General features: G+C 52.1%; 5 protein-coding genes across 5 annotated transcripts; 4 read left to right on the top strand and 1 right to left on the bottom strand.

Moving 5' to 3' along the window:
* Nucleotides 1-1346: 1346 nt before the first annotated feature.
* On the top strand, nucleotides 1347-4167 carry QC762_701750 (uncharacterized protein). Its single transcript, XM_062893035.1, has 3 exons — nucleotides 1347-3083; nucleotides 3141-3749; nucleotides 3816-4167. The coding sequence occupies exons 1-3, from the start codon at nucleotides 2489-2491 to the stop codon at nucleotides 3965-3967; spliced, it is 1356 nt and encodes a 451-aa protein (XP_062739144.1). The 5' UTR covers nucleotides 1347-2488; the 3' UTR covers nucleotides 3968-4167.
* Nucleotides 4168-5227: 1060 nt separating this feature from the next.
* On the top strand, nucleotides 5228-7627 carry QC762_701760 (uncharacterized protein). Its single transcript, XM_062893036.1, has 2 exons — nucleotides 5228-6291; nucleotides 6344-7627. The coding sequence occupies exons 1-2, from the start codon at nucleotides 5786-5788 to the stop codon at nucleotides 7341-7343; spliced, it is 1506 nt and encodes a 501-aa protein (XP_062739143.1). The 5' UTR covers nucleotides 5228-5785; the 3' UTR covers nucleotides 7344-7627.
* An 82-nt stretch (nucleotides 7628-7709) lies between these two features.
* On the bottom strand, nucleotides 7710-8452 carry ini1 (Pre-mRNA-splicing factor ini1). Its single transcript, XM_062893037.1, has 3 exons — nucleotides 8301-8452; nucleotides 7980-8253; nucleotides 7710-7917 (listed from the first exon to the last, which is right to left on the bottom strand). Exons 1-3 carry the CDS (start codon nucleotides 8315-8317, stop codon nucleotides 7879-7881), a joined length of 330 nt encoding a protein of 109 aa, XP_062739142.1. The 5' UTR covers nucleotides 8318-8452; the 3' UTR covers nucleotides 7710-7878.
* A 469-nt stretch (nucleotides 8453-8921) lies between these two features.
* QC762_701768 (uncharacterized protein) lies at nucleotides 8922-10031 on the top strand (the record flags this gene model as incomplete). Its single annotated transcript, XM_062893038.1, has 2 exons — nucleotides 8922-9512; nucleotides 9576-10031. 2 exons carry the CDS (start codon nucleotides 8922-8924, stop codon nucleotides 10029-10031), a joined length of 1047 nt encoding a protein of 348 aa, XP_062739141.1.
* A 1332-nt stretch (nucleotides 10032-11363) lies between these two features.
* QC762_701770 (uncharacterized protein) lies at nucleotides 11364-12416 on the top strand (the record flags this gene model as incomplete). The annotated part of the gene is made up of 1 exon (XM_062893039.1): nucleotides 11364-12416. One exon carries the CDS (start codon nucleotides 11364-11366, stop codon nucleotides 12414-12416), a length of 1053 nt encoding a protein of 350 aa, XP_062739140.1.
* Nucleotides 12417-12451: the final 35 nt, after the last annotated feature.

The following is a 12451-nucleotide window of genomic DNA, read 5'->3' as shown; positions in this document are numbered from 1 at the left end:
CTGGATGCGATGATTGGGAGAGGTTGCATATTTATCAGAGAAAGACGATGGCTTTGATACTTTATTTATACTTCACTCGTAGACATGCTGTATCAGAAGATCAAAAGTTGCTGTTGGGTGAGTACATGAAAGCCCTGGAAGGGACAACAGGTTACAGCCACGATGTCCTTCCGCTGTCACTGTATGTTTCTACTAGGACGAGGGCTTTATCAAGGGTCTTTCCTCTAAGTTGTATCAGCCTAGCGTCCGAGTATCCTTCGATATAGATCTAGAAAGTCGACTGAAGCCTGGGAAGACAATACGATCAACACAATTCAGAGCACACGGTCATAAACCGGGCTTGTAGAAGCCAACGTTGATGACGATGCTACGGGGCTTTGTTGTGAGACTCTGCTATCTTGAACATAAGCATATAATGAACCGTAAGACACTTCCTTCGTAGTATCTGTATTTATCTTCGTCAAAATGCGAACTGCATATCTCACTTGTGACCTTTGGCCACTGAGTTTTTTGTATTTGCGATCAAGATTATTTGCGATCAAGAATATTTGCTTAAAGTATATAAGAAGACGTTGAATGAGTTGATAAATGAGATGTGGCTTCTGATAAGATTCGAAACTATGAGACAGAATGCTTGGATAATAATACGAATAGTCTTTGGTAAGCCGCTGTTTTACTTCACATGTTCATCTCCAACCCAAGACCCCCTCCGAAATCGCTATTGAGGTGTCTCCTTAAGTCCTCTTCATCGACCTGATTGTGGCTGTGTTATGAGATGTAGGACCTGTCATGAAATCAGATAAGATTGATTACAAATGTGAGAGGGTATACCGGCCGTTTAACAATTGTTTGGGTTAGCCTGGATAACGCCATCCAAGACCGTTGTTGTTTGATAAAAGGGTCCTTTGTCGTAGATATGCATTGTGTCGCTAGACCCTGAGCACCACCACCACGGAGATAAGACCCTTTACAATGAGAATAATTGGTCCATGAGGTTTTCGTCAGCGAAATAGTCCCCCGAGTCGGGTTGTTTTGCCCGCCCGTTGCAACGGAAGAGGGCTTTCACTGGACTGAAGTGACCGACTTACACAGAGACATGATGGCTTGGCATCTGCACCCCACTTGCCGTTAAGCTTAGGTAGCGGGTGGGGGAGCCGCTAGGGGACGAGCGAACTCCGCTAACCGTTGAAGATGTCTGCCCTACGAGGAGCTTTCTTCTTCAAAGACTTGCTTTTTGTAGCTCTGATAGCAAAGAGGAAATGGCCAGAGAGTTTTATATATACCTACGTGGAAGATGAGGCAGTCTACCTACCTTATATAATCTCAGAAGATCGGATGCTGTCCGGCAGGTGGCACCGGCCAGAAGACGGAATGGGGGGGTGCATGCTTCCTACCGCTTCGGGCTACAGCAGGGTGCAACTGCCAAAGAGACCCGGGCGGACTAGTATGCATCTGGCGCCGAGTTCGCTGTAGGCGGGTGCACGCAATTGCTTCGAGATCTCGCGCGCTTTCAGACGCTGTTGCCTCCTCATCACGAGGATGTTGCTGTTGACAATGCCAGGGCCCCTTTGGTTTTCAATCATGGGATGGCGAGATGTGTTTCTGCTGTCTCCAGTAACCTCACCTCCTTGAATCGACGGAAACACCACCACCGCTGTGTGCTACCCCAGATTATTCGCCATCATGGCACAGCAAGAGAACACCAGCAGATGCTCTCCGGTCGAACCATCCCAGCCTCGGTTTCCCGAAAACACCCGAGACATTCCGGGACTGACACGCCCAAGTGAGATCACTGAACACGCACGCATAAGACGCAATACCGCCTGTGTGCGGTGCCGGGATGCCAAAGTGCGCTGTAATGCCAGCTCTGCCTCGGGCCAGCCATGTCTACGATGCTCCAAGCTCGAGCTCCAATGCGTGGTGGATAAAAGTCATAAGCGGACGTCGAGGAGGAGGTAACATGAATTTCGACTCAGCTTAGTATCCAAGACTAACCATCGGCATTCACTCACACAGTAAACTAGAAGAACTGGCTGTTGAAGTGCAGAATATCAAGGACGCTGTGGTAGCTCCTCGCCCAATTCTTGATCTTCACCAGCATCACCAACCCTCCCATCTCCACCTACGAGCCCAGTCTATTTCCACCGAGCCCAGTTATATACCGTCTCTGTCAACCACCAGTATCAGTGCCAGTAACGCCAGTAGCAGCACCGTCTTCGGTCGGCCCAGGCTCTGCTCAGCCTCTAGCGAAAATGCTGTTGTACCACCACCACTTACACCAGCAGGTAGCAATGTTCCGTCGACAACTTGCCACACTCAGCACCCTGCCGAGCCAAGGGCACTCGGGTCTCGAGTCTTTTCAGGGGAAGACATAGACTACTACTTTGAAAAGTACTTTGAGCACTTCCACCCCTACCTCCCAATAGTTCGCACCAAAGACCCAAATGCATGCTACCGACGAGGGCAGGTCCTCTTTTGGGCCATCATTATGACCGCCTGCCGCCGGTTCTCCCGGGACGACACCGCCTTTCGGTTTCTGATCGACTCCCTACTGCCACAAATATGGAGCGCCATCTCACAACCGCCACTAGATCTATCAGTCATCAACGCTGTCTTGCTGCTAGCAACATGGCCCTTTCCCACAATCAGGTTTTTGTCTGATCCATCAATGATCTTTGCAGGGATAGCCATGAACTCGTCCTTCTTGATGGGGCTTCATACCGGCAGGGGAACCCATTCGGAGTTCAAGCATGCCACCGAGGTGAATGACACGACAGACGAAGAGGCTACTTTTACTTGGGCGGGATGTGCCATCATCTCTCATCGGGTGTCGGCATACATGGGCTGCCCATCAGCTAGTTCATTGTTCAACAAGACAGTCGACCAGTTGCTCGATGGCAGCAGTCAGTTTCCACTACCCAGGTATTTTTACCTGCATTTGGAAACAGCGCGGTTTGCGAATCGGGTGAGCAGGACCATGTGTGCTTCGCTGGAGGAAGCTCAGGGGGTGAGTCATCACTTGGTGGCGTACATGGAGGAGGAGTACACCAAGGTTCAGAGGCTGTTGTATCCAGACAACTCAGGTACGCAGTTTTCGCTGTATGTGGTGGTGTCAACGACACAAAGCTAACAGGTAACAGACCTCGACCATTTCACCCTTTTGTCTACCCTCCTCGAGATCCAAACTTATTACTTCATGCCTTTGCCCGGCTACAGCCCCGAACTCCTCAAAAGGAACCTCATCAAATGCTACACCACGGCCGAATCCCTTATCCACCAAGCGGCCTCGAGACTACACCGGGAAACAGCCTTCCTGCACTACGCTCCTCACTTTGTGTTTCGGACTCTTTTGTCAGCGATCTGCGTGGTGATGAGGGTTCATTTGTCTTCTTATACCAAGGGGTTTCAGGCAGACACTGTTGACGCGCTGATCAAGGAAGCGATTAGAGCGCTGAGGATATGTTCTGTGCAAGAAGGGGACTTGCATGTGAGATGTGCGAGCATGCTGGAAAGTTACTGGGAGATAAGAAAAAGGTCGAATCACTGGTGTAGGACGGGGGTGAGCGTGTATACACATCGTCTGGGGGCGAGCTTGACGTTTGATTGCTTGAGGAGGTGGAAGAGGGATGTGGAGGATGCGAGGGATAGTGGGAGGGGGGTGATTGGGCCTGGGGGGACGGAGGAGGGTGAGGATGGGGGGAAGAAGGTGGAAAATAACAATGTGAATGTGGGAGGGGTTGAGAGAGTTGGTGAGTTTGGACGACAAAAAACAGAAGAACAATATGAGGAGATGCTAACCGAGGGTGTTTGAATAGATGAAGGACCGAGACCGACGGCAAATGCGGATTTGGGACTGGCGGATCCGTTTCAACGGTTTGACTGGAGTGTGTTTATGGATGATTTTGATTGGAGCTTCACGAATACGTCTACTTCGCCGGCGTTTATGGGGCCTATGGGACCGACTTGAGGAGGGGGTTTGTTGGTATAATAATATACATGATCGTGTTCTTTGCTAGGGCTCGAGATGCCTGCTCCGTTCCTGCTCGCTCATCATCGTTGCAGCTTGTTGTCGTTGTTTGATGGTGGTGATGGCTCAACGATGGATATGAACATATTGGGAAATAGTCACAAGATAACAGTAGACGAGAAGGCAGTTGGCGAGAAGGAGCAGCCTTGACACATGGCGGCATGTGTTGCTTGTAGGTGCGAGAGGTTTCCCGTTTTTGTTTAAATGCTTGCGGAAGCTTAGCAACCTTGTTCCATTACCTCTGTTCTTCCCTTTCTCTGCTTTGCTTACCACCATGCTTTTGACAGGCCTCATGTATATCTAGCCACCTTCAGCACTTCCATTCGTTGAGTACATTTGTTCGCCTTTTCATACTCAACAGCTTGTAATACAGATGCTGTTCCCAGTTTGGACTCAGAAGGGAATTAAAACACTCACTTAAAGAATAGGAGATGAGGTGTGCAACCAAACCACCTTGTTCTTGGTGTACTTGGGGTCTGTTTGAACAGCCTTTCTCTCTTATTTGAAGTTAATTTTGAGTATGTGCCCAGGATACAGCTCTTCACAGATGAAAAGTGCCCGATCCCCCTAAGGCCCGGGGAAAGAAAATAGAAACTTGGCCCCGGATCCATTGGCCTAGAAACACGGCAAATGTCGTCCGAGAATTTGATCTTGGCACTCCGGATCCACCACCGTTCCCCGGATCTCGGTTGCGGGGCTGAAATTCTTGAGATCAGATGAAAATAATGACTTTGAAGTCTATGTAACAGATTATCTTGGACGGTTAAACATAACTCAAAGGAGTGAAGGTAAAGGGCACTTGGAAGTGACGAGAATTTACAGTCATCTTGAAATGTTCTTCACATAGCTTTTGATAAAAAAACCCATCATGAACTGACAAGAACTGCCGCATGGCACACCGCTTGTCGTCTGGTGACATCCCCGGAGGAGATAACCCGCCTGTTCTTCCCCTTCAAGGTCTACCCATCCCACTTCCTACCTGCAAACCAAGAAGACGCAATGTTCCCGTCGACTGTTATAAAACGGCCATGACCATAGAGATATGGCCACGATGGCAATGACGGGCCTGCAGATTAGCTTAATGCGAAGCTTAACACTTCTGAGGGTCTGGTGATGATGTCGAGCTTTTTGCACGTGCTGAAGCGAGCAGGACGAGCATCTGGAGGTTCAGGCAAGATAGCACGAGACTTGGTCCATCATGCCATTTTTGCCGGGAGACCCAAGTCGCTTTCTACCGCAACCAGCGAACAGGCTTCCCCACCAATTAATTGGTCGCTCTTGATGCGACGCGGCCACAAAAAGACACAGGCCAAGCTGCACACCGATAGCCGAGGCTCGGGGGTGACCAGCAGCAGAAAGGAAGCCCGGCCAATTGCAAATTACGGAGCGCACGGCTTTGAACGACCACCACCCTAAGTTCACCGGGGGCACATGTTCCTGCTTCTCCGCTTGCGCTGGACTGGACGGACAGAGATCAGAAAACGTCTGAAGAAACACCACGATGGCCTCCAGTCTGCACTAAAAACAGCCAAAAAGTCAAATCACACACCACCTACCACCGTTGCTGGACTGCCCGCGCCCACCTCAGCCAGCCACAGCGCGTGTTTTTTGATAACCTGGTTCAGGTCCATCCTCAGCCCCCAACCTCCCAATTCGACGACACTTTACTGTGGTCGCGATACACACACACACACACACACACACACATTTTGACACTTTGACAACTCTGCACAACACACCCGCGCGCAGTTTCCCACCATGGCGCCCTCCTCCAACCGGTCATCTGTTGTCAGCTCCGAGCCCAACGGCAACAGCAACGGCACCAACCTCATGACCTCAAGCATCTCCTCCCTTTCCTCGTCCATGAACTCCCCCCGGCCCACCTCTTCCTCCTCGCACATCACAAAGACCTACCGACAAGCCTCTACTCTCTTCCTCACGCGTCGTCTGCCAGAAGCCCTCTCCACCGTTCTCCCTCTGGTCTCCCCCGTCCCCCAAACCGAAAACGACCCCAACAGCCCCTTCGACCCAGCCCCGGCAGTGAAAGCTTCCCGGTCTTCCCGCATCAAAGTATGGTCCTTGTACCTGACCATCCTCAACGCGATCCTCGAGCTCGATTCCGAAGAGGGTAAAGCCGCCTTTGGGACGGCCGAGTGGCGCGCCTTGTGCCACAAAGTCAAGAATGGGGAGATTTGGGAGGAGGTGGTAAAGAATGGTTATCACGGGGTAGAAGGCGATGTTGACGCTGATGTGGTAATCAACTTGTATGTCCCCCCACCTTTCGCTCCCGACGAATAACTAACCACCCCATTGCAGAGCAACCCTCCTCCTAGCCCACGCCAAAACCCAAACCCACACCCAAACCCGCCTAGAAACCTACCTCTCCTCTCCCCCTTCCCCCCTTCCCACATCGGCAGACTTCTCCCGGTCCAGCTCCCGTCCTCCCCACCTCCGCGAGCGCTCCAACAGCGTCATCTCCCGCAATGGAGGCAACGGCACCGACACCCCGCGGGATTTGGCCTCCCGCCTCAAACTTTTGGAACTATACACCCTGCACGTCCTCCCGCGCAACCAGGAGTGGGTCTACGCCAAGGAATTCATCTCTGTCTCCCCCGTCCTGGACGAGGAGCGTCGCGAGGCGTTCCTGCAGGCGCTTGATAGTCTGCAGGAGGAGCAAAAGGAGTTTGAGAGAATTGAGGAGCTGAAGAGGAAGGAGAATGAGGAGAGGATCAAGAGGGATATTGAGGAGGCGAGGAGGTTGAGGGCGGAGAATGAAGAGAGGGAAAGGAAGAGGCTTGAGGAGGAGAGGGTGAGGAGGGAGAGGGAGGAGAAGGAGAGGAAGGAGAGGATTGCGGGGAAGAGCAAGACAAAGGGGAAGGGCGGGGTGACGGAGGGGGATTTTGGGCTGGATGATGGGGGCAGTAGTACGAGTAGTGGTGGTGGTGGGGTGAAGAAGAGGAAGGGGGGTCTGGCAAAGGTGCCGCCTAGTAGTATCAAGAAGGGGGGTGGTGCGGGGGCGAAGATGCCGGTGGGGGGTCCTTCGGGGGGGAAGGCGAGGAGGGATAGTGAGGGGACCATGACGTTGGCCAGTAGGGCGACGGTGGTGTTGGGGAATTTGAAGGGGGTGGTGGATCAGTTTGCCAAGGCGTGGCAGATGAACCCGTTTGCGATGTATAGGTTTTTGGCGTTTATTATTGGGTTGGTGGTTGTGTTTGGGAGGAAGAGGACGAGGGAGAGGGTGATGAGGCTGGTGGGGGTTGCTTGGGGGAAGGTGGCTGCCACGGCGGGGATGGGGACCAAGGTCAGCTATATCTGAGTGACTTGCGGGCATGTGGCTGTATCCCGTTAATGGGTTGTGGGCTGTATATCATGTTGTGTTGTGATTCTTCTTTGCATCGCGAGCTGGGGCGCTCTCTTCCGGTCTTGTTTTTACCCACTTAATTTGTTTTCCTTGTTATGCACGTTGTATTTTCGCAAGACTTGTTGCATCATCATGATGGAGATGAGAAAAAAGAAGAAGAATATCAGTTTTCAGTATAAGACTAGTATAGCGCAGAGAGGAGAAGACAAAAAGAACAAAAGTATTCCGCTTGGGTACTCATTGGACTTGAAATCTGCATTGTGTTTATTCATGACAGAATATATGTCCTCCCACGCTCGCAAGGGGTATATAATGACAAATGTCCGTTTCTTTTTTCTCTTTGCTCCCAAACGCCATGAACGCCGTTTCTATGCTCTTCTTCTCCTCTCCTTGAAGCCACATCTAGATGACATCAATCCTCACCGCAACGCAAAATATCATGCATGGTAGTATCAAAAAATAAAACCGCCCAGCCCAGGGCACCACCCTACTAGAACCCCGTCCGATTCGTTTTCTTTTGGTAAAACAGCTGTTTACAAAAGACATTAGTATCCATGCCGCCATATATAGAGCGTAAGGGGGGAAACGTACATCAGTCCTCGAACTCCCCAGGTTGATAATCTTTGGGCACCCGTCCCGGTCCTTTTCGAGGCGGGTGCACTCGAAGCAGTAGAAGGCGTCCGAGATGCCCTCGCCGCCGCAGACGACGCACTTGTTTTGGTAGTTGCCGAAGGAGCACTCGTCGCAGATGCGGACGAGGGTGGTGGGTCGGACGTAGGAGTCGCAGACGGGGCACTTGCCGTCGCACTTGTCGCAGAGGCGGCCGATGGCTATGCCGGGTTGTTTGCGGCACATTACTAGGTCTCTGGAGGGGGGGTTAGCCGGGTTGGGGGGGATGGGGAGGGGACGTACGGGTGGTGGCGGGACATGGTCGCGGTGGGTTTGTTCGGGGTGTATGAGGGTTGTCTGGAGAGAATTGTGGGAGGTAGAGGTTGCCGTCGTTAAAGTGGCAGGCAAATAGTCGGACGCGGTAAAGATACGCGACGATTTCAGTAGAAAAGGTTGTAATTTATCAGCCTCGGCAGGCGAGCGCAACACAGTGTGGCGCATTTGTTCACAGTGGCCCAGCCTTGCCTTGCCTTGCCTTGCCTTGCCTTGCTTGCTTCTCCATTCTCCACAAATTAGCACTGCATTGCTTCTGTGGAGAAAACCTGGAGCTAAGCTTCAGGGACAAGCCGTGGGGTTTCCAGCCTGTGATTCTCATCCCCCCTCGTGGTTGCTGGGGGTTGTGTGTTTCCACTTTCTTTTCTTTATTTATTTTTTTGTCGAGGTGATCATAGTCTATATCACGAGCTCTGCTGGGCAAGTTGATCGCGATCTTGTTTCTTTCGCTGCTGTTGCGACAACACCGGAGCATCAAGTGGACAGCGCCGAGTGAACAGGTGATCGTCCCTGTTTCCCCAACTTCCATTTCGCGTGCGCGCGACACCTCACAATTTTATATGTCAACCAAACATTCAGAAATCAAGTCCAATGGCCGAACTTGAAGAATTCCCCTCGAGTAACAGGAACAAGCGAAAAGCCTCCCCCAGCCCACCACCCTCCAACGCAGAAGCCAAGCGCTCACGTGTCGACGACTTGCCAGACTACCATGATGATTACAGGGGACATCCTCACCAAGGAGACCCTCTAGGTTATGACAACCGATCCCGCAGTCCATTCCACCAAAGACATCCCAACTCTTCTTACCCAAGAAGAGACAGCTACCGCCAACCGGCCCCGCTACCGCAGGAACCGCTGGCCCCACCACCAAAAAAGTCAGTCACCCAGGAAGAGCGCAAGCGCGGCCAGAGGCTGTTTGGTGGGATTTTGGGGACTTTGAGCGGGCAGACGAGGGAAGGTAGTAATTTGCATAAACGGAGGCAGGATATCGAGCGGAGGCAGCATGAGAGGGTGCAGAGGCAGGAGGTGGAGGATGAGAAGCACAGGCGGGAGAGGTTGGAGAGGGGGAGGAGGGAGAGGATGATGAATCAGATTGAGGTGGATGAGAAGAGTATGCATGCGAGGCATGAGGATAGGATGGAGAGGGCGAGGTGTTTGATGACGAGGAGTTATCCGAGGATTGTGAGTTTTTCAACCTTTGGTTGTGGGGTGAGATGGGGTACATAAAGCTAACATTTTTTGCAGCTCTACCGCCCCTGGGAACTAACGCGGGAACAATCACGGACGGTGAGCGATCAGGTCCGTGATGCGGAAGACAGGATAGATAGGGAGTTGGCGGTGTGGAAGAGGGAGAGGGAGAGGAGGTATCGTGAGTTGGGGGCTCCGGTGCCGGCACCTGTACGTCCTAGGGAGGATGATCATCGTCGAGAACCAGCACATACCAGAAAGGAAGATGGCCGTCGGGAAAGAGACAGACCACGGGAACCGGCACCGATTTCCGAAAACGATAGCGGCGATGATGGCCGTCAGCAGCAGGACAGCCTGCCAAAAGATACCCAGATGGAGGTGGATGACCACCAGCCCAAGAAGAACGAACAGGTTCAAGAGAAGGAGAAGGACAGTGAACAGAAGCGACGAAGCTCGGATCAGCATCACGACGAGGTGATGGTGCAGGATGCGGAGGATACAGTTATTTACTAATACTTCGGCTGCGTTGTTATCGTGTGGGCATCGAGTTGGGAAGTTTTGATATGGGAGTTGGAGATGGGATATTAATCATCAGTCGTGGGTCTCCTTTTGTTGGAGCGTTGATTTCGTTTATTTTTGTCTTAAGATTTTGTTTTGCTATTCTTGTTGAATTCAGAGGCCGGGGGAGGCATTTGAGTGGTATACCAGGGCCAGACTGAATAAAGTCTTTGACGGGCACGAGACGGATGATGAAATAATGATATCGGGACAAGCCGCTTTGATTAAATTGATCAGATCACCAGGATTGGGGATGACTTTGACTGGTGGTTGTGTGCTGTGGGAGAAGTATGGATCACAAAATCATTCAACATCAACATTGGCGTGCATGGATTTGAGATGTCTTGAGAGGTAAGACCGGATGAATGACCTAGGAATAGGTAACGATTACTTGATTAGTTACATGCTTTTTGCTTTTGACGGTGAGATGTTCAAGTCAGGGCGTGGAAAATGCAACTGAGTTGTTTGTTTTCATTCCGTGACCACCCGTTGTTTAGGGGGGTTTGAGGCTGAACAGTTGCCCAAGATGGTGATGCCGTTCCGGCGGTGGCCGAGTGGGTTGCGGTAGCGAGGTCAGTTGACAGGCGGGATTTGGGGGATAGTAAGTGGGCAAGGGGTTATTGGTTTTTGGATACGAGAAGATTGCTTGGTTGGAGTCAATGATGGATTGATGGCGATAAAGCACAGTGGATAGGTAGGACGGAGCAAAGCGGAGTTAACATCAGCTAATCAATTTCAATGGCGACTTGCATAGGTAGGTACTATATCTGCCGATTTCTTATTAGAGGCTCACAAATCCACCAAGCAAATGCCTCGGCCGTGGTACCTGGATATGGATTCTGGTTCCCGGAATCGATCAAATCGGTTGGCCCTTTTGGGTGGCATGAGGGGGGAGCTCTTGGCTTTGCTGCATGGGCAAGCAACGGCTTAGACTCGGGATCGGAGTTCATGACGCAGCTGTTGAAAGGGAAATGCGGGGCTTCATGCAACCGATTGCAGGTATAATTGTTGCAGTAGGGTTGTGAGTTGGTATATAAACCATCATCACTTCTTTTGGTTTGTTGTATGATTTGAGAGTTCATTCAGCGTGGGTTTGAAATTTGAACTCGGTTGCGTGTCTTTGGTTCGACGTTGAATGGTAGACGTTGACAGCCCCTGAGAGACACCACGCATAAACACCGTTGGGTAAGACACCACCACCCCCTTGACGCCACCACCACCGTCATCAGCAAACTTTATTTACTTACCCCTTTTCCAGAACCACGCCCCCTAAAACTGCCAAAAAAAATGGTCGACAAACTCGTCCCCAACGACCCCCGCGTCAAACACCACACCACCACCCTCCCCTCAGGACACACCTACCACTACCTCGAAGCCCTCCCCTCCAGCGGCACCCCCGCCGCGACGGTAGTCCTCATCCATGGCTTCCCCGACCTCTCTTTCGGCTGGCGCCACCAAATCCCCTTCCTCACCTCCCTCTCCCTCCGCGTCATCGTCCCCGACATGCTAGGCTACGGCCTCTCCTCCGCCCCCTCCCCCATCCCGCCCTATTCCTACAAGTCCCTCTCCACCGACCTCGCCTCCCTCATTCAGCTCGTCTCCCCCTCCCAACCCATCATCCTCGGCGGCCACGACTGGGGCGGCGCCATCGTCTGGCGCCTCGCCCTCCGGCACCCCGCCCTCATCCTGGGCGTCTTCAGCATCTGCACCCCCTACAACGCCCCCAACAGCCAGGGTTACATCCCCAAAAAGGTCCTCATCGACCAGTTCCTCCCTAACTTTGCCTACCAGCTCCAATTCGAAGATCCCACCCTCGAAAACAAAATCCAGGCCGCCGGGAGGGATGGCATCAGAAAGTTTCTAAACATCCTCTACGGCAGCAAAGACAGCAAAACCGGCAAGGGCCATTTCGTCGCCAACGTGGGGATTGACCTCTCCCTTTTTGACGAAGGAGTCAAAGTGGAAAAGTCAGAGTTGTTGTCCGAGGAGGAGCTGGAGTTTTACGTTGACCAGTATGAGCGTAACGGGGTCCACGCCCCGATGAATTACTACCGGACGTGGGACGTGAATTACGAGGAGGAGAAGGCTGATTTGGTGAAGGAGGGGAAGAGCAAGGTTGAGGTGCCGGGCATGATTCTTACCGCGACGAGGGACACTGCCTTGCCGCCGAAGATGGCGGATAATATGGAGCAGTTTTTCCCCAGGGGGTTGATCAAGAGAGAGGTGGAGGCTAATCATTGGGCTACGTGGGAGAATCCGGAAGAGGTTAACAAGGCTATTGGGGAGTTTGTGGGGGAGTTGCTCAAGGGGAGGGCGAAGGGGTTCAAGGCTTCGATTTGAAAGAGACAAGATTGGGGGTGGCAAGTCAGGTGTGT

This window comes from Podospora pseudocomata, chromosome 7, assembly GCF_035222375.1.
Source record: "Podospora pseudocomata strain CBS 415.72m chromosome 7, whole genome shotgun sequence".
NCBI classification, from domain to species: Eukaryota; Fungi; Ascomycota; class Sordariomycetes; order Sordariales; family Podosporaceae; genus Podospora; species Podospora pseudocomata.
Note: the sequence above shows the minus strand (reverse complement) of the source record. Positions and strands in the feature narration are given on the sequence as shown.